The 19,262-nt window shown below is 66.5% G+C and overlaps 1 protein-coding gene across 1 annotated transcript in view; it reads right to left on the minus strand.

Moving 5' to 3' along the window:
- Nucleotides 1-1,575: 1,575 nt before the first annotated feature.
- Nucleotides 1,576-19,262, minus strand: part of LOC136127078 (mucin-5B-like) — a 33,158-nt gene continuing 15,471 nt past the window's right edge. The window contains exons 28-52 of the mRNA XM_065882493.1: nt 18,807-19,046; nt 17,741-17,897; nt 17,341-17,469; nt 17,005-17,152; nt 16,849-16,892; nt 16,577-16,774; nt 9,029-16,357; nt 8,728-8,909; nt 8,279-8,450; nt 7,273-7,520; nt 6,696-6,882; nt 6,214-6,439; nt 5,954-6,132; nt 5,814-5,883; nt 5,492-5,592; nt 5,172-5,203; nt 4,753-4,933; nt 4,266-4,370; nt 4,136-4,173; nt 3,603-3,719; nt 3,163-3,249; nt 2,929-3,051; nt 2,747-2,792; nt 2,480-2,588; nt 1,576-1,798 (exon numbers count right to left, since the gene is read on the minus strand). Of these exons, the coding sequence (XP_065738565.1) occupies nt 1,576-1,798; nt 2,480-2,588; nt 2,747-2,792; nt 2,929-3,051; nt 3,163-3,249; nt 3,603-3,719; nt 4,136-4,173; nt 4,266-4,370; nt 4,753-4,933; nt 5,172-5,203; nt 5,492-5,592; nt 5,814-5,883; nt 5,954-6,132; nt 6,214-6,439; nt 6,696-6,882; nt 7,273-7,520; nt 8,279-8,450; nt 8,728-8,909; nt 9,029-16,357; nt 16,577-16,774; nt 16,849-16,892; nt 17,005-17,152; nt 17,341-17,469; nt 17,741-17,897; nt 18,807-19,046 (10,671 nt within the window). The remainder of the gene's footprint in view (nt 1,799-2,479; nt 2,589-2,746; nt 2,793-2,928; nt 3,052-3,162; nt 3,250-3,602; nt 3,720-4,135; nt 4,174-4,265; nt 4,371-4,752; nt 4,934-5,171; nt 5,204-5,491; nt 5,593-5,813; nt 5,884-5,953; nt 6,133-6,213; nt 6,440-6,695; nt 6,883-7,272; nt 7,521-8,278; nt 8,451-8,727; nt 8,910-9,028; nt 16,358-16,576; nt 16,775-16,848; nt 16,893-17,004; nt 17,153-17,340; nt 17,470-17,740; nt 17,898-18,806; nt 19,047-19,262) is intronic.

Consider the following 19,262-nt stretch of genomic DNA (forward strand, 5'->3'; position numbering starts at 1 on the left):
GTTTTACATGTGGGTTAACGAAGATACGGCTGAGGCATGACTCGGCCACAGCACCCCCACCCCGCCGCCCCAGGAAATCAGACTGTGAGACTCGGCAAGTTTACAGTTGACTCCAGTGGTGACCGAGGGGGGCAACTGTAACCTTGTCAGCCCTCCTGGACCAGCTCCGGCCCAGTCCCAGGGTGGCCTGCCCTGACCAGACCACGATGATGTGAGCAGGAAAGGCCACTAAAGAGACCACAGGCCCCGCCAACCATGGTCCCCGGGAGCTGAGGACCGCAGCCCATGGGGGACAATGTAAATCACTGTGGCTGCCGTTCCCTGGGAGGGCAGGCGCACACAGAGCGCAGAGGCAGGTCACGTGAGGCAGGAGGCCCCCGGAAGCCCCCCGCCCCGCACACGCTCGCCAGGCTTCCTTGGCCCCCGCCAGCACCAGTGGAAGCCCCACCCTCTCGTAGCTGCCCCTGCCCATGTGGACACTCAAGCCGGGGCACCACCCCAGCCTTGCCCCCAGCTCGTCCCATCCCACTCCTGTGCTGGCAGTGTTCTCCACTCTGGATGGGGCAGCAGAAGAGAAAGGCAGCAATCCCTGCCCTCGGTGGAGAGAGAAGCGAAGGTCAGATACACAGCAAGTTGACGTGTGACAAGTGCCTGAAGGAGATGCCCCGCAGAGGCGCAGGCAGTGCTTCCCACACTGATGCCCTCTGCATTCCCCCGCGGGCCTCCCCCGTTGGCTCGTCTGGTCTTCGTGCAGCTGTGAACCAACCTCCTTATAAAAGCCACATGTTTGAACCTTCGGATGACCCCTGACTCTGGCCAATACTCCCACAGCCCAAGACTGACCCTGGGGGCCTCTCGCCTCCCGCCCCGCCTGTCCCTCCCGGAGGTCCAGCAGGGGTGTGGCTCTGGACAGCCCGGCCCACACATGGAGGGGGCATCCGCCAGGACCAGGAAATGTATGTGATGCTCAGTGTTTATTTTCAAAGACTGGGGCTGGGTGAGCGGAGCGGGTGCTGTGGGGTGCCGACCCCGCCGGGGCCCGTCCCTTGGCCCTCGGAGCCTCAGGCCAGCGTCCAGACATGGGCAGGTAGCCGGCCTTGCCCGGACAGGCCTCAGTCTGCGCTCAGCTGCAAGAGGTGTAGCCAGCGGGCACCTGTGCACCACGGGGCTTCGAGGGGCAGTGGGGGGCACACAGGCCCGCCGTGGGAGCAGCACGGCAGTGGGTATGCAGTTTTCTCCGGGGCATCCCTCTGACACCAGGACGGGGGTGAGCCTGGGTGGAGCGGGTGCTTGTGTTTCAGATGAGGGTCAGGGCCCGAAGGCCAGGCAGGTGGCCAAAACAGGCAGGAGGGGCTCTGAGGGCAGGTCCCCCCAGCCTGGGGTCCTCCTCAAGCCGACCCTCACTACGCTGTCACCCGCCAGGGCCTGGGTTTCACCTGGGGCAGGGGTAAAGTGGGCGGGGGCAGTGGTATCCACGGAAGGTGTGCGTGGGCTCCCGCGGTTTCCGTGGTTGGGTGGTGCGTGTTCTGGCTCCAGGTGGGGCAGGTGGGGCGGGCGGAGGGGGGGCAGAATGCGTCAGACAGTGGTGGACCCATAGATCGGGAAGTTGGGGGTGCTGTCCTCGGGAGCCTGGGCCGAGGAGACGCAAGACGGGCCACAGCTGCACTCGTCCACGTGGGTGTAGGTGTGCTGGAAGGCCGTCCCGTTGGGACACTGCATGGTTACCACCTCCTGGTGGGCCCTGGTCTCCTTGCAGCAGATGCACGGGCACTGCGTGGCCCGGGCCCCCATGGAGTACCTGCAGACGTACGGCCCTCAGGACCTGCTCACCCAGCCACAACCGCCCGGACTGCCCGGCTCCTGGTTTCTCAGGGGTCGGGAGACAGCGGCCCCGTGCCTGTTCCCTGAGCGCTCGGGGCTTCTCTGTACTGGCCCGGGCAGCGCTCTCGGTCACTTTGAACCCCGACCTTCCCCAGCCAGGCCCCCTTTCTTTCCCACAGCAGCTCCTCTGACTTGCTGACCCTGTCAGACCCCTCCTCCAGGAACCTGCCCGGGGCCCTCCAGCCAGGCCTGGACCCATCCTCCTGCCTCTTCCAGCCCGTCTGCCCACAGCTGGCTGCAGCCCGGGCATCGGGGGTGGGGTGGGGCTCTGCCAGCAGCTCTGCCCAGACAGTCTGGTCCCCCCGGATTCTGCCTGTCCTGCACGTGGACTCTGACCTTTGGGTGGTAGCCCTGGTGCCCTGCCCCACATGGCCCAGCCAAGCTCTCCCAGGCCGGGCTCTGGGGCTCAGGGAAGGCCCCAGGGTTGGTGCAGCCCTGTTGGGGCGGCCCTTCTTTCCTTCCTGTAGCAAGCTGGGCCCTCCAGCCCCAGCCCAGCGCCAGGTGTCCGGCCAGGGACAGGGACAGGGACACGGACACGTGGGGCACCGGGTGGTGTCCCCGTGTGTCCCGGGGGTGGGGGGAGGCGCGGGCCGCTCACCGGGCCGCTCCTGGGCAGAAGCCCTCGCAGAAGGGGACGCTGACGGCGGCCTGGGTGGCGCAGCCCTGGTGTCGCAGGACCGTCATGCTGGCGCGTACCTGGCAGGAGTCTGGGCAGACGAAAGGCGGTGGAGGCGGATCTCTGAGGTCCCCGCCCGCGCCGCACCCCCACGTCACCTCCCGCTCAGGGTCGGGTTCCGGCGGCGGGGTTGGCTTCGGGAGGAGTCAGTGGGCGGGGCTGGGGGCGGGAAGGCGGGCCTCGACTTACCCACTTCCTCACAGGAGTAGCAGCAGCCGATTTTCCTGAGGATGCCCTGCGGGGGAAGGGGGACAGAGAGCGAGCTGGGGCAGGCGGGGCCTCCCGGGGTGGGGGTGGGTGGGGCTTCCGGGTGGGTGGGGCTCTGGGCGTGGGCGGGGCCTCCGGGGCGGGCCTGAGCCCCAGACACACACCCTGCAGCTGGACACGTCCGGGCACGCGACGGGCGTCGGGGTCAGCACAGGGGGCCCGTTCTCAGCCTGGCAGTGGTACAACGTGCAGCTGTCCACGAGGCTGTTGACCCAGGTCTCATTGGGCTGAAATAAAAGGGGGAGTGTGGGGGCCGGGTTGAGGATTATCTGGTGGGCAGAGAAGAGCTGGCGGGGAGGGTCTCTGGGGCGCGGGGATTGAGACTGAGCCCCCCTTACCTGGACCAGCCGGCCGTCGGACGTGAGGCAAGCCGTCTGCACGCACTCCCCGCAGCACTGCCCGGCCACCCTCGAGTACTGGAAGCCCTGGGGACAGGGGGGGGCGGGTCACATCCCTCAGCCCCAGCCTGGCTCGTCAGCCTCCTGCTCTCCTTCCCATATCCCAGGGGCCCAGGGCCTCCCTAGCAGCGCCTTTCCTCTGTGAGGCAGTGCCCCTGCCCTGCCCCAGTGTCCCCTCTTAGCCTCACCCCTGCTTCCAGCACCTTCTGCACTTGTGCCCTCCAGGAACCTGATCCTAGCCCTGCAGGTCCTGCCCGTCGCCCAAGACCCCTTCCACCATCCTCCTGCTTCGCCTGAGCTGGAGACCCTTCCTGGACCCTAGGGTGTGGTGGCTGGGGGCTGCCCCAGGGGCCTGGGTCTGCCCAGGAGGCTGGCCTCACCTGGGGACAAGTGGTGTCGCAGGCATCTTCCTCACACTGTACGATCGGGTCGTGGGTGCCCACGGACAGGCAGGTGCATGTGTGGCAGGGAATGACCGCTGGGAAGGTTGCACCGACCTGCAGTGGACAGGGTGAGGGGAGGTGACACTGAGGGCCCTGAGGGGTACCAGGGCCAGGACCTCTCCCCGTGTCGGTGAGGCCCACAGAGCAGTCTCTCCTCTTCACATGGGATTACGGATGTGCCCGCTGGCTGAGCACAGACCAGGGCAGGCAGGGGCCCCGGGCAGGCAGGAGGGGTGGGAGGGTGCAGTCCTGCCCCGAAGCTCTTGCTGGGAGAGCTAAGCTCCCAGAGGCTCTCTACAGAAGGTGCCTGTAAAGGGCCCGGAGCCTCGACTCACTTGCTGTCATGGCGGGAGGGGCTGAATAGGGCTGGGCGTGGGGAGACAAGGAGTGGACACGGGGCATCCCTCGGCGGATGTGCCCACCCCGGACCCGCTCTCCGCCCTACCCCGACCACCTAGCTGAGCCCTTACCCCGTAGACGGTGCCGTTGTAGGTGCACAGCTGAGGCCCTGGAAGGGACGAGAGGGCTGAGGACCTGCCCAGGCAGCGGAAGGAAGGGTTCAGACCCCCCCCCGGCCCCACCCCCACCCCAGAGACTCAAGGCAGCTGAAGGTGGGGCAGCAGCTGTCCTCCGCCTGGGTGCAGGCCAGCTCCTCTCCCGGCCTACACTTGGGTGGGCTCTGGGGGCACGTGCTTCTGTTGCAGACTGCGGGAGAGTTGGGGGGGCTGCCTGGGGTGTCCCCGCCCTCTGGCCTCTGGCTACTCTGGTTCCCAGGGTAACAGCTACCCTCGCTGGACCAGAGAGCGCCCCTTCCATGGGAGCTGACGGCTCTCTGCTGCCCTTCAGGGTCCCCACGCTTTGTCACCTCCCCGGTCTTCCCCAAGACCCTGGGTGGTACCAGGGCACACCAGAGGCCATCAGCTTCATTTTTAGGTGGAAAAATGAAGGCCCAAGAGGCCTCCCCACCTCGTGGTCCAGCCAAGTCCAGCTAGGACCCTGCAACCCTCCTCCGCCCTGCAGGCCTGCCGGCCAGGCGGCCTGTGCCCAACACCGTCCTCCACCCGGTCCCCTGGGGTGCAGGCCTCACCACACACAGTTTCCATGCAGCAAGGGTTGTCGGCCAGGGGCCTGGTCTGGGCCACGAAGCCGGCCCGGCTGCATTCCGCGGGCCGGTCCCGGGCCTCGCACTCCACGGGGGCGCACTGCACCGACACGGAGTCTTCGTCACACACGCAGGACTGACAGTTGCTGACCCACCGCTCTCCGGGCTGGAACAGACCAGGTCAGGGTCCCCCAGGGCTCCTGGGTGGTGCCCCGGCCTCTGGGGCTGCGTCCAGCCCTCAGCCTCCCCGTCTCTGGAGCAGGCGCGTGGCGGTGATGCAGCTCACGCTGGGGTGCCCACACCAGCCCCTCCCTGGCCCAGGTAGAGCTGCCGCCCTGAGATGGGGACGCCCGCCCTCCTTCTGCTCAAGCAAGGAGTCAGGCAGCTGTGGGCAGAGCACTCACAAGTTTGGGAAGCCCATCTGGTCCCACGCAGGCTGGGAGGGAAGAACGGGGAGAAAGGGGGTCACTGGGAGTGCTGGGGTTGGGGCCCAGCAGGCCTGGCCACCCCTCCCCCCAACAGAGGCCTCTTCTTCCTGCTGGGGACAGAAGCCCCCGAGAACCCGAGGGGGTGGTCACTGAGGAGGGGGCTCAGGAAGGCTCAAGCCCACCCTGCACTGCTGGCAGAGCTGGGTGGGCGGGCCCAGGCCGGGGTGTGCCCGCCCCGTGGCCCTCCGCATCCCGCTCTGCGGGGCTGGGGAGGGCCCAGGTGTGCGGCTGCTTACGGCACTCAGGCACACAGATGTCCGTGTGGGAGTTGAACAGGATGTGGCCGTCGGGACAGAAGCAACCCTCTGCCAGCCCCCTGCTCGCCGGGCTCTGGCTCCTGCAAGGCGACCAGGGCAGTCCGAGGAGGAGTGCAGTGGGCATGGTGGGGGGCTGGGGTCACTCCGGAAGTCCAGGGTGGGGGAAGGGCACCCTGAGATCTGGGGCTTGGGGTCCCGGACCCTCTGTGGGTCTCCTCCTGGGTCCCCCCAGACCCTTCAGGCAGGCCTGGGAGGCCTGCTGTCCCCACCGTCCTATCCCGTCCCCGTCTGCTGGGCTCACCTGGCGTTACAGGACTTGGGCTGCACGGGGCCACACGGCTTATACACCTTGGTGGGTGGGCAGGTGAGGTCTGCGGACACACGGACGGGCGTCAGGTGGGCCAAGGAGGCCAGGGCCCCCCGCGGCCACACCCGACTCACCACACAGCCCGCTGGTGGCGTTGCGCCAGTCGGGGCACACGCCCCGGGCGCGGCAGAGCGCAGAGTAGGCCTCCAGGCTCTGGCAGAGCGCTTCAGGGCGGCCAGGCCTGCAGCTGTCGCTGACACAGGTGCTGAAGAACAGGCCGGGCGGGATGAGGCCGTGGCACCCGGCGAACACCCTGCAGGTAGGGCCAGTCAGAGGCCAAGGCGATGCCCCGGGGGTGGCTGACCCCGACCGCCAGCCCACGCAGAGGACTCACGGGCTCAGCATCAGCTCGCAGAGGGGTTCCGGGGGACACGGAGTGGAGGTGGGTGTGCTGGGTACCGGCAAGGAGGGGCTGGTGGTCGGGGGCAGGCCGGTCGCTGCCCAGCAGCCCTCCCCACTGCTGTTGGCGACCAGCCAGGACTGGGCCATGTCCTGGCAGGTGGGGGCCGTGGTGCCGTCGGGCCGGCGACAGTCATCCCTGCGGCTGTTGGTGCAGGTGCCTGGAGGGCGGGGCAGGCGCATCACTGTAGGGGGCCCTGGACCATCCCGTTCTCCCCTTCCATCCCCGCAGCTTCCCTGGCAGCCAGTCAGCTATGAAACACTGCTTGCCGGCCGGGGCAGGTGGCAGGGGGAGCAGATGGGAACCTGTGGCAGGGGCAGGCGGTCAAGAGCCAGGGCCGCCTGGGGGCACGTGCCCGCAGCGGTGGTGCCCGGCCCCTCGCTCCCCCAGCAGGCGTCCTGCGGGGCCCTGCTCACCGCACAGGCCCTCGGTGTTGTAGCTGAAGCGGCTGTAGGACAGCCGGACCTGGAAGACCCGCCCGTTGAAGATGACGCTCACGCCGACGGCGGGAATCTCGATGCTCATCTCGGTGGCCCCCGTCGCCATCACGGTCAGGCCGTTCTTGCTGAAGCTCGACCTCACCCGCATTTGGCCAAACAGGATCTGGGGACGTGACCGGGGAACCCGTGACTTGGGCCGAGGGGCAGCGGCCTGGCCTTTGGGGCTTTGCCTGCCATACGCTGGGCCCCCTCCTCGGCATCTGCACCCCGAAGTGCAGATGCCCCCTCGGGCCTGGGGTCACAGTCGGCGCATTTGGGTCCCAGGGTGCTCTTGGCCGCGGGCACCTCCCACGCTGCTTCCCTGCTCAGGAGTCACTGTGCTTGGGGCCCCAGGTCGCAGCGTGCCCTTTGCCTCCCCTGAGGCTCCGTGGGAGCTGCCCTCTGCGCGGAGGAAGTGCGCTCTATGTGCACCAGGGCTCCCGGGCCTCTGCCGGCCCCTGCCTTCCCTAACCAGGTTGGGACAGGCCAGTGCCACTCTGCTGCCTGCACTCACCAGGCTTTCCTCCTGCCCGTCGGCGCCAGGGGTGGTGGTGAGGACGACGTCCATGGACTCATAGTGGACGCTGAGGGCGCGGGGGCAGCTGGCGGCGGCCTCACAGTAGTGGTTGTGTAGGAGGACGCTGAGGCTCCCGTGGCGCGGCTGGATCTCCCGCACGAGGACGTGGGTGCAATTGTCCAGGAAAGAGTAGGAGGTGCCGTCGAAGGTCTCGTAGTGGGCGTCCCCCCAGCCGCTGCAGGAGCCTGGGGGGTGTGGACAGGCCTCACCCAGTGCCACCCAGAGCCGCCACCTTGGGGAGTCACTCAGCCCCCAGGGCCTCAGTCCTCTCGTTTATGACATGGGTATAGCAGATCGGATGGGGGCCCCGAAGACGCGTCCACCCAGAGCCTAAGAACGTGACCTCCTTTGGGAAAAGGGTCTCTGCAACTGTGATTAAGGATCATGGAGTGAGGTCATCCTGAGTTACCAGAGTGGCCCTAAATCCAACGACAGGTGTCTTTCTAAGAGACGGAAGAGACGGAGAGAGGAAGCCGTGTGATGACTGGGGCAGAGGTGGGAGGGACGCGGCCACAGCCCGGGGCGCCTGAGGCCCCAAGTCTGGAAGGGGCAGACAGGACCCTCCTTTAAAGCTCTGGGGCTAGCTCGGTCCTGCAGACACCTGGATCTTGGATTTCTGGTCTCCAGGACTGGGAGAGAATCACTTTCTGTTGTTTTGAACCACCCAGTTTGTGGTCCTTCATTTTAGCTGCCCCAGGACCCCCGGGGGTTGTAAGATCACCCCCTCCCACGTGCTGCTCCATGGGGAAATCTGCTCAGGACCCCTCAGGTTATGATCCCCTCCTCTCCCTGATCTCAGAAACCCCCGGCTTCCCTTCAAACCGCCAAGCCTGACGGGGGGTGGGCTCAGCGATCCCGGGCATCGGGCACGGGGGACATGTGCGTGTCCCAAATGCCTGGCGGCGCATCCCCTCCCCCGCCAGCCCCAGTGGCGGGCTCTCACACTCGCACTCGTAGCTGTAGTCACAGGGCCCATCCCCGCTCCGCACTCTCACGGGCAGGTGCCCGTTCACGCAGACGACGTTGCCCATCGGCTTTGGCCCCAGCAGGACGATACGGTTGTCACCCTCACACCGAGCCACCGTGCAGTCCTCCAGGGTCCAGGACTCATTCACCTGGAGAGGAGGGCAGAGCGCTCACCAGGTGGACTTGCGAGACCCGCCCTCACCGCCGCCACCGCAGCCTCAGGGCCCCCTCGGCCTGGGCAGGGCTGCCCCGCCTCCTGGCCGGGCCGGCGCTAACCAGGCCCAGACCCCGCGTGCCTCCCTGCAGCCAAGCTAGCTGTGGAGGGGTCACCGAGGGGCTGGGGGTTGTGCCGTCACCCTGACGGGCGCCCGAGACCCTGTGCACACGGAAGGGCCTGGTGCTTCAGGGAGGAGGCGGGAGGCACACCTGTCGGGGAGGGATGGTGTGATTGCAGCCGGTAACTGGGGTGGTGGGGGGAACAGAGGCCGTGGTCCCCGAGGGTGAGAAGGTGGGGCAGGTGCCCTGGAAGCGGTCGATGTCGCAGCGCTGGTTGCAGATGGCTAAGAAGTGGCAGCCTGCTCCGTCGGTCTTGTTGTAGATGATGTCCCCTACAAATACAGAAACACTGGGTCAGCCAGGGAGGGGGGACAGGAGGGCATCCCCGGACAGGCAGGCACATGAACACGGCCCGCAGGACCCAGCGTCCAGGCTGCAGGGCTCCACTCACCTGGTAGGAAGAGCTTTCCGAAGGCGTGGCAAAGGCAGGCTGTGGTGGGGCTGGGAGAGGCGGTGGAGATGGGGAAGGTCCCCGGGCTGCCAGAGGTCACCCCAGACCAGGAAGGGGTGGTGGGTGGGGACCCGGGGGCGGTCGATATGGGGGAAGTCAAAAGGGGACCTGTAGGAGAGACACTGGGCAAGCCTGTCTTGGTGGTCATGGGTGGGGACCCCGGGAAGGCAGAGGGACTAGGGGTGGAGACGCTCTCGGTGGTCCCCGTGGAGGAGGGACCTGTCACACGGGTGGGGGTGGAGACCCCCTGGGTGGTCCCCGTGGAGGAGGGACCTGTCACACGGGTGGGGGTGGAGACCCCCTGGGTGGTCCCCGTGGAGGAGGCACCTGTCACACGGGTGGGGGTGGAGACCCCCTGGGTGGTCCCCGTGGGGGAGGGACCTGTCACACGGGTGGGGGTGGAGACCCCTTGGGTGGTCCCCGTGGGGGAGGGACCTGTCACACGGGTTGAGGTGGAGACCCCCTGGGTGGTCCCCGTGGAGGAGGGACCTGTCACACGGGTGGGGGTGGAGACCCCCTGGGTGGTCCCCGTGGGGGAGGGACCTGTCACACGGGTTGAGGTGGAGACCCCTTGGGTGGTCCCCGTGGAGGAGGCACCTGTCACACGGGTTGAGGTGGAGACCCCCTGGGTGGTCCCCGTGGAGGAGGCACCTGTCACACGGGTGGGGGTGGAGACCCCCTGGGTGGTCCCTGTGGAGGAGGCACCTGTCACACGGGTGGGGGTGGAGACCCCCTGGGTGGTCCCCGTGGAGGAGGCACCTGTCACACGTGTTGAGGTGGAGACCCCCTGGGTGGTCCCCGTGGAGGAGGCACCTGTCACACGGGTGGGGGTGGAGACCCCCTGGGTGGTCCCCGTGGAGGAGGCACCTGTCACACGGGTGGGGGTGGAGACCCCCTGGGTGGTCCCCGTGGGGGAGGCACCTGTCACACGGGTGGGGGTGGCCTGGCCTGTGCTGGGTGTGGTGATGGGGGGTCCGGCTGTGGTCTCGGAGGGCCTGGTGGGGAGCTCTGTGGCCTGAGGGGAGGCCGTGGGGTGCAGGGAGCGGGTGTAGGTGGGAGCCCTAGTGCTGAGCCTCTCGGAGGTGGGCAGCCAGGTAGTCCCGAAGGTGATGTTGTGCCTGTGTGAAGCTGAAGGGACCGTGGTGGGGGCACCCGTCTGGGTCACGGCAGAGAGCCACGGCACCGCGGCCGTGGGGCTGCTGGTGGCGGGGAGTGTGGTGGAGGTGAGGTGGGGGGAAGCCGTGGTGGGGCAGTGCCGGACATCGTCGCAGCAGTACACACGGATGTTGTAGTTGAAGCACGTGGTGAGCTTCCCCCTCTGGTCTTCGTTCCTGCAGACCAGCCCGACCTCCAGGCTGCAGCTGAGCGCCTGCCCGATCTGATCGATGCTCACCTCGGGGTAGCTCTCTGCCCGGCATTCGATCTTCTGTGGCTGCCGACACACCTTGCCACCCGTAGCCCGGATGTTGTCATAGGTCTCCATGTCTCCGCCCCCGACCCCCGAGGTGGGGAGGTCCACATCAAACCACTCTGTCCATTGGCACTTGGGTTGACAACTGGTTGTGCTGGTGGCGGCCGTCGACACCAGGATTCCCGACGTGCTGGTCTCAGGGCGCGAGGTGGACGGCGGGCCCGTGGAGGTGGTGCCCGGTGTGCTCACTGCTGCTCCCGTCCGCAGATGAGACGTGGAGGTCTGCGTCGTCACCGACATCGGGGTGGGCCCCCTTGAGGCTGTGTGAGTCGGGAGGACCGACGTGGCAGACGCTGGGAGCGTGCCCGTGTGGCTGGGCCTCGAGGATGTCACTCGGGCTGTCAGCCCCGTGGAAAGGGAAGGTGCTGGTGTGGCACTGCTGGCGGGGGACCTGGTCACTCCTGTGCTCCCTGGCCATGTCCTGGACTGTGCGGCTGATGGCACAGCGGTGGTGGTGCTGGAGGCCGTGGGGGACGTGGTGGCTGTGGTAGCAGAGGTGGCCACTGTGGCAGTGGCAGCAGTGGAGGTGGCTGCAGTGGTGACTGTAGCGGTGGAGGTTGTGGCAGTGGATGTGGTGGCAGTGGGAGCTGTAGAGGTGGCAGTGGTGACTGTAGCAGTGGAAGTTGTGGCAGTGGTGGCTATGGCGGTGGAGGTGGGGGACGTGGGGGCTAAGGGGGTGGGGACTGTGGCAGTGGATGCGGTGGCAGTGGGAGCTGTAGAGGTGGCAGTGGTGACTGTAGCAGTGGAAGCAGTGGCAGTGGGGGCGGTGGCAGTGGATGCGGTGGCAGTGGGAGCTGTAGAGGTTGCAGTGGGTGCTGTGGTAGTGGATGTGGTGGCACTGGGAGCTGTAGAGGTGGCAGTGCTGACTGTAGCAGTGGAAGCAGTGGCAGTGGGGGCTGTGGCAGTGGATGCGGTGGCAGTGGGAGCTGTAGAGGTGGCAGTGGTGACTGTAGCAGTGGAAGCAGTGGCAGTGGGGGCTGTGGCAGTGGATGCGGTGGCAGTGGGAGCTGTAGAGGTGGCAGTGGTGACTGTAGCGGTGGATGCAGTGGCAGTGGGGGCTGTGGCAGTGGATGCGGTGGCAGTGGGAGCTGTAGAGGTGGCAGTGGGGGCTGTGGCAGTGGATGTGGTGGCAGTGGGGGCTGTGGCAGTGGATGTGGTGGCAGTGGGAGCTGTAGAGGTGGCAGTGGTGACTGTAGCAGTGGATGCAGTGGCAGTGGGGGCTGTAGCAGTGGATGTGGTGGCAGTGGGGGCCGTGGCAGTGGATGTGGTAGCAGTGGGAGCTGTAGAGGTGGCAGTGGTGACTGTAGCAGGGGAAGCAGTGGCAGTGGGGGCTGTGGCAGTGTGAGCTGTAGAGGTGGCCGCAGTGGTGACTGTAGCAGTGGAGGTGGTGCCGATGGGGGCTGTGGCAGTGGATGTGGTGGCAGTGGGAGCTGTAGAGGTGGCAGTGGTGACTGTAGCAGTGGAAGTTGTGGCAGTGGTGGCTGTGGCGGTGGAGGTGGGGGACGTGGGGGCTAAGGGGGTGGGGACTGTGGCAGTGGATGCGGTGGCAGTGGGAGCTGTAGAGGTGGCAGTGGGGGCTCTGGCAGTGGATGCAGTGGCAGTGGGGGCTGTGGCAGTGGATGCGGTGGCAGTGGGAGCTGTAGAGGTGGCAGTGGTGACTGTAGCAATGGATGCAGTGGCAGTGGGGGCTGTGGCAGTGGATGTGGTGGCAGTGGGAGCTGTAGAGGTGGCAGTGGGGGCTCTGGCAGTGGATGCAGTGGCAGTGGGGGCTGTGGCAGTGGATGCGGTGGCAGTGGGAGCTGTAGAGGTGGCAGTGGTGACTGTAGCAATGGATGCAGTGGCAGTGGGGGCTGTGGCAGTGGATGTGGTGGCAGTGGGAGCTGTAGAGGTGGCAGTGGGTGCTGTGGTAGTGGATGTGGTGGCACTGGGAGCTGTAGAGGTGGCAGTGGTGACTGTAGCAGTGGAAGCAGTGGCAGTGGGGGCTGTGGCAGTGGATGCGGTGGCAGTGGGAGCTGTAGAGGTGGCAGTGGTGACTGTAGCAGTGGAAGCAGTGGCATTGGGGGCTGTGGCAGTGGATGCGGTGGCAGTGGGAGCTGTAGAGGTGGCAGTGGTGACTGTAGCGGTGGATGCAGTGGCAGTGGGGGCTGTGGCAGTGGATGCGGTGGCAGTGGGAGCTGTAGAGGTGGCAGTGGGGGCTGTGGCAGTGGATGTGGTGGCAGTGGGGGCTGTGGCAGTGGATGTGGTGGCAGTGGGAGCTGTAGAGGTGGCAGTGGTGACTGTAGCAGTGGATGCAGTGGCAGTGGGGGCTGTAGCAGTGGATGTGGTGGCAGTGGGGGCCGTGGCAGTGGATGTGGTAGCAGTGGGAGCTGTAGAGGTGGCAGTGGTGACTGTAGCAGGGGAAGCAGTGGCAGTGGGGGCTGTGGCAGTGTGAGCTGTAGAGGTGGCCACAGTGGTGACTGTAGCAGTGGAGGTGGTGCCGATGGGGGCTGTGGCAGTGGATGTGGTGGCAGTGGGAGCTGTAGAGGTGGCAGTGGTGACTGTAGCAGTGGAAGTTGTGGCAGTGGTGGCTGTGGCGGTGGAGGTGGGGGACGTGGGGGCTAAGGGGGTGGGGACTGTGGCAGTGGATGCGGTGGCAGTGGGAGCTGTAGAGGTGGCAGTGGGGGCTCTGGCAGTGGATGCAGTGGCAGTGGGGGCTGTGGCAGTGGATGCGGTGGCAGTGGGAGCTGTAGAGGTGGCAGTGGTGACTGTAGTAGTGGATGCAGTGGCAGTGGGGGCTGTGGCAGTGGATGTGGTGGCAGTGGGAGCTGTAGACGTTGCAGTGGGTGCTGTGGTAGTGGATGTGGTGGCACTGGGAGCTGTAGAGGTGGCAGTGGTGACTGTAGCAGTGGAAGCAGTGACAGTGGGGGCTGTGGCAGTGGACGTGGTGGCAGTGGGAGCTGTAGAGGTGGCAGTGGTGACTGTAGCAGTGGGAGCAGTGGCAGTGGGGGCTGAGGCAGTGGATGTGGTGGCAGTGGGAGCTGTAGAGGTGGCACTGGTGACTGTAGCGGTGGATGCAGTGGCAGTGGATGCAGTGGCAGTGGGGGCTGTGGCAGTGGATGCGGTGGCAGTGGGAGCTGTAGAGGTGGCAGTGGGGGCTGTGGCAGTGGATGTGGTGGCAGTGGGAGCTGTAGAGGTGGCAGTGGTGACTGTAGCAGTGGAAGCAGTGGCAGTGGGGGCTGTGGCAGTGGGTGCGGTGGCAGTGGGAGCTGTAGAGGTGGCAGTGGTGACTGTAGCAGTGGATGCAGTGGCAGTGGTGGTGGGGGACGTGGGCTCCCCGCAGTGGCTGTACCCACAGCACAGCACGCGGATTCTGTAGTTGTAGCACATCTTGAACAGGCCCACCTGCTCGTCGTTCCTGCAGACCAGGCCGAAGCTGACGTCACAGTGCACGCGCTGATTCAGCTCCTCCAGCCTCACGTTGGGGAAGTTTTCGGCCTGGCACTCTATGCCCTGGGGCTGCTCGCACACGGCCCCTCCCGCACGCCTGATCTTGTCGTAGGACTCGACGTCCCCTCCGGCCTTTTCGGACTTGGGGTAGTCCTCGTCAAACCACTCTGTCCACTGACAGCGGGGCTCACAGGTGGTGGTGGCCGTCGACGACAGGTTTCCCGATGTGCTGGTCTCAGGCGGGCCCGTGGAGGTGGTGCCCGTTGTACTCACTGCTGCTCCCGTCCACAGCTGAGACGTGGAGGTCTGCGTCGTCACTGACGCCGGGGAGGGCCCCCTTGAGGCTGTGTGAGTCGGGAGGACCGACGTGGCAGACACTGGGAGCGTGCCCGTGTGGCTGGGCTTCGAGGATGTCACTCGGGCTGTCAGCCCCGTGGAAAGGGAAGGTGCTGGTGTGGCACTGCTGGCGGGGGACCTGGTCACCCCTGTGCTCCCCAGCCATGTTGTGTGCGGCGTGGCTGGTGGCACAGCGGTGGTGGTGCTGGAGGCCGTGGGGGACGTGGTGGCTGTGGTAGCAGAGGTGGCCACTGTGGCAGTGGCAGCAGTGGAGGTGGCTGCAGTGGTGACTGTAGCGGTGGAGGTTGTGGCAGTGGATGTGGTGGCAGTGGGAGCTGTAGAGGTGGCAGTGGTGACTGTAGCAGTGGAAGTTGTGGCAGTGGTGGCTGTGGCGGTGGAGGTGGGGGACGTGGGGGCTAAGGGGGTGGGGACTGTGGCAGTGGATGTGGTGGCAGTGGGAGCTGTAGAGGTGGCAGTGGGGGCTGTGGCAGTGGATGCAGTGGCAGTGGGGGCTGTGGCAGTGGATGCGGTGGCAGTGGGAGCTGTAGAGGTGGCAGTGGTGACTGTAGCAGTGGATGCAGTGGCAGTGGGGGCTGTGGCAGTGGATGTGGTGGCAGTGGGAGCTGTAGAGGTGGCCACAGTGGTGACTGTAGCAGTGGAGGTTGTGGCAGTGGTGACTGTAGCAGTGGAAGCAGTGGAAGTGGGGGCTGTGGCAGTGGAGGTGGTGGCCGTGGGGGCTGTGGCAGTGGATGTGGTGGCAGTGGGAGCTGTAGAGATGGCAGTGGTGACTGTAGCAGTGGAAGCAGTGGCAGTGGGGGCTGTGGCAGTGGAGGTGGTGGCTGTGGGGGCTGTGGCAGTGGGAGCTGTAGAGGTGGCAGTGGGGGCTGTGGCAGTGGAAGCAGTGGCAGTGGGGGCTGTGGCAGTGTGAGCTGTAGAGGTGGCCACAGTGGTGACTGTAGCAGTGGAGGTGGTGCTGATGGGGGCTGTGGCAGTGGATGCGGTGGCAGTGGGAGCTGTAGAGGTGGCAGTGGGGGCTGTGGCAGTGGATGTGGTGGCAGTGGGAGCTGTAGAGGTGGCAGTGGTGACTGTAGCAGTGGAAGCAGTGGCAGTGGGGGCTGTGGCAGTGGATGCGGTGGCAGTGGGAGCTGTAGAGGTGGCAGTGGTGACTGTAGCAGTGGACGCAGTGGCAGTGGTGGTGGGGGACGTGGGCTCCCCGCAGTGGCTGTACCCACAGCACAGCACGCGGATTCTGTAGTTGTAGCACATCTTGAACAGGCCCACCTGCTCGTCGTTCCTGCAGACCAGGCCGAAGCTGACGTCACAGTGCACGCGCTGATTCAGCTCCTCCAGCCTCACGTTGGGGAAGTTTTCGGCCTGGCACTCTATGCCCTGGGGCTGCTCGCACACGGCCCCTCCCGCACGCCTGATCTTGTCGTAGGACTCGACGTCCCCTCCGGCCTTTTCGGACTTGGGGTAGTCCTCGTCAAACCACTCTGTCCACTGACAGCGGGGCTCACAGGTGGTGGTGGCTGGGACCACAGAGCTGCCGCCCACTCTGGTCACGGTTGAGGTGGACTTGGTGGATGGGGTCTGTGAGGTGGAGGCCGCCGTGGACAGGAGGGAGGTTCCTCTGGTGGGTGTGGTCTGGGTGGAGGTGGGCAGGGGCTGGGAGGATGGCCGCTGGCTGGTGCCCGGGGCCGGGCTGGTGCTGCAGGGCACGTAGTCGCAGCAGAGGACCCTCAGCTCGTAGTTGTGGCAGAGCAGGGTGTTCTGCTCACTGTTGAGGCAGGTCAGCCCCCGGGCCTGGCCACACTCCACCTTCTGACCCAGCTTCTCCAAAGGCGTACCCGGGAACTGCTGGGCCCGGCACTCGACATGCGCTGGGGCCGGGCAGAACTGGTAGCCCCTCTGCCTCAGGTTCTCGAATGTCTCCAAGTCGCCCCCTTCCATGCCCGGCTCTGGACGTCCACTGTCGTACCAGTCGGACCAGCGGCAGTGCTCCCGCACGCACACGGTGGAGGGTGTGGGGACCGAGCCTGTGGGTGGGGTGCCGGGGTCCCCGTCAGCCTCCTCTGCGTCCTCGCCAGCCCAGAGGAGAGGTGACTCATGTCCCCTTGCCCCAGCGTTGGCCATCCTTTGCACCCAGGACACCTGTACCAGGTGCCCACTGGGTTCTCCCTTGGCACCCAGACCATCACCGGGGTCAGGGGCTCTGGCGAGTGAGGCAGGACCAGTGGTGTGTCTGCCAGGCTTACCCGTGGTGGAGGGCGGAGCCGCAGTGCTGGTGAAGGTGAAAGTCATTGTGGGTGTGGTTCCGGGGCACTCCTCGGCCTTTCGGACGATGGTTCCATTGTCTCTGCAGATGGCGATCAGGCAGGCGCCCAGCCCGTCGGTCGTGTTGTAGATGACGTCTCCATAGGCATAGGTTCTGCCCTCATAGGTGCACGTACAGGCTGGAGACGGACAGGCACGGGGCTCATTCAGAGCCCCCAGCCCCCATCCCTCAAACCAACAGGCCCCCGCTTACCCGCGGGGCTGTATGTGCACTGGAGGCCTCTGGAGGTGCAGTCGCTGCGAGGCAGAGAGAGAAGAGCTGAGGGCCAGCAGGGCGCAGGCCTTACTGTGTGCGCCAGCCCTGCTTCCTGTCCTCCCAGACCCCACCCCCGCTCCGCCACTGGCTCACCAGCTCCAGCAGTTCTCCGCCGTGGGGACCCTGGTGCCCGCATCATAGTAGTTTCCATCCTCGTCGTAGCAGCCCTCACACTGGGCCACGCACTTCATCTGGTCCTCATTGAAGAACGGCTTGCTGGGTGGGCACTTTGGGTAGCAACCTGTGGTGGGCACAGGGCAGGGAGAACACTCCCCTCTCAGGCCAGGTGGTGGGGCTGCCCCAGCCGCCACCCATCTCTGTCCCCCCGTCCCGAGGGTGGGCGTGGGGAGGCAGGAGCCCCCTTGCCCCGCTGCCTGTGGCTGTGCTGGGGTGACGAGGCATGGCCTCCCTGGAACAGCCTGCCCTCACCTTCCGTGCCTGGCAGGTCCATCAGGCAGTGCCCGCGGGGATTCCGGCAGGTCCTCAGGCAGGGGTCCCCGCAGGGCTGGTAGTGCCACTCGCACTCCCCTTGGGGGTTGTAGTAGTCGCAGAACAGGGCTGAGTGAGGGGGAGAGAGGCTGTGGGCGCCCGCCGGGCCCCGTCACCTCACTCCTCCCAGGTCCGAGGGGTCTCAGGGCCTGCCCCCCAAGTTCCTGTCCCCCGCTGAGCCATCCCATTTGGGGGCGACCTGCCTGTCTGGCTTGTACACACACGAACGTGAGCACGTACGCGTGGTACACACGTGTCGCATGTCCTCACGTGTGCACGCGTGCCCATCAGGCCCCAGAGCTGGCGCCTCATTAGTCACCATGGCCAGAGCCCGACTCACGGCAGATGTCCGGGGTCCGCCAGGACGTGCACACGCCCGCTTCGCGGCAGGCCTGGGCGTAGGCGGCCACGGCCGTGCAGAAACACTCGCGGTCGCCCCCCGAGTCGCAGGCGCACGCGTCGCTCACGCAGGCCTCGTAGTACCTGGTGGAGTCGACCTGGGGGGTGGGGTCTGCTCAGTGAGAAGAGCCAATCCCCGGCCCCTGGGCAGCCGGCTCCCCATCTGCACGGCAACCCCCCACCTGCCGTCTGCGACGCGCCCACCTGGGCACCCACCCCCGCCACTCCTCCCTCGCCTCTGCTCGGCCACTCACTTAGCTGTAGGCCAGCCCTCCCCGTGACCATGCTGTGACCTGTCCTGGCAAACGGGGTGCTGTCTCCTCAGGGTGAGGGGGTGCCCCCCGCTCCTCCCTCCCAGGTGGCAGAGACCAGGGCCACCGTGTCTCGCATCTGCCACCACGGGCAGCACCGCCCGAGGTGGAGACTGCTGTGTCAGGTTCACAAAGGACTTTCTGAGCCAGCGGGCAGGGCACCCGGGGTGCGGGCGGGGGCTGCGAGCCCGGCGGGACGCGAGGCCTCACGCAGGCTGGCCAGCGTCAGCCGCGGACCAGCCCCGCTACGCCGCGTGCTCGGCACCCGTGAGTCCCGGATCGCGAGACCGAGTCGGTGCGTGGGCCCTGCGGTCCTTGTTAAGTAGCGGGAAGGGCTTCGGGGAAGGCTCTCAGGCCGTGGCAATCCTCCGCTTCCGTGGGGCCCGGCTGGGCTGAGGCCCCCTGAGGTTTCTGTCCGTGCTGGGGGCTGGCGGCTCAGGGAATGTGGGGGAGGACCGAGAGGTGACATTGAGGTCCTCCCTGGGTGGCTCGCAGCCCCGTTTCCGGGGGATGAGGCTGAGTGCCATCAGGGAAAGCAGAGCAGGACTGGGGACGTGGGTACCCGCCTGGCGGGAGGTCCACACAGTGTGCCGTGTACAATGGTCAGGGTCAAGGCCGTCTCCGGAGGACAGGCCTGGGCCAGATCCAGGTCCCTCCAGGAGGGAAGGAGGCAGCCCCAGCACCCCCTCGGCCCACCTGAGAATGGCAGGCGCTGAAGGGAACAGCGTTGATGATGCTGCACTGCTTCTGGGCCCACGACCTGCGGTACGGGTTGGCGGTGCAGGGGTCCTTGGGGGCCTGGGCGTCCGGGCAGGACGGGGAGAATTTCCAGCTGTTGCCGAACTCCAGCACGTCGCCCACCACGGACTGGCTCCGCGTGGTGAAGTCGTTGAGGGCATTGTCGTCAAAGTTCCCACACAGCCCGCAGACCCTCCCCTGCAGATGGACACAGAGATGGGCACAGGGTGGGGCTACAGGGGGTGGCCTGAGGGAGCAGCACAGAGCCTGGCCTGGGAGGCGTGACTGCAGGCCACCCTATTCCCCCAGGTAGCACCCAGTGAACTTTCAGGAAGGCGGGGTGCACGAGGAGTCCTGCAGTGGGCAGGAAGGCAGGTGGGCAGGTGGACAGGCGGATAGGTGGGCAAGTAGACA

Source organism: Phocoena phocoena, chromosome 8 (assembly GCF_963924675.1).
Source record: "Phocoena phocoena chromosome 8, mPhoPho1.1, whole genome shotgun sequence".
In the NCBI taxonomy this organism is placed as follows: Eukaryota; Metazoa; Chordata; class Mammalia; order Artiodactyla; family Phocoenidae; genus Phocoena; species Phocoena phocoena.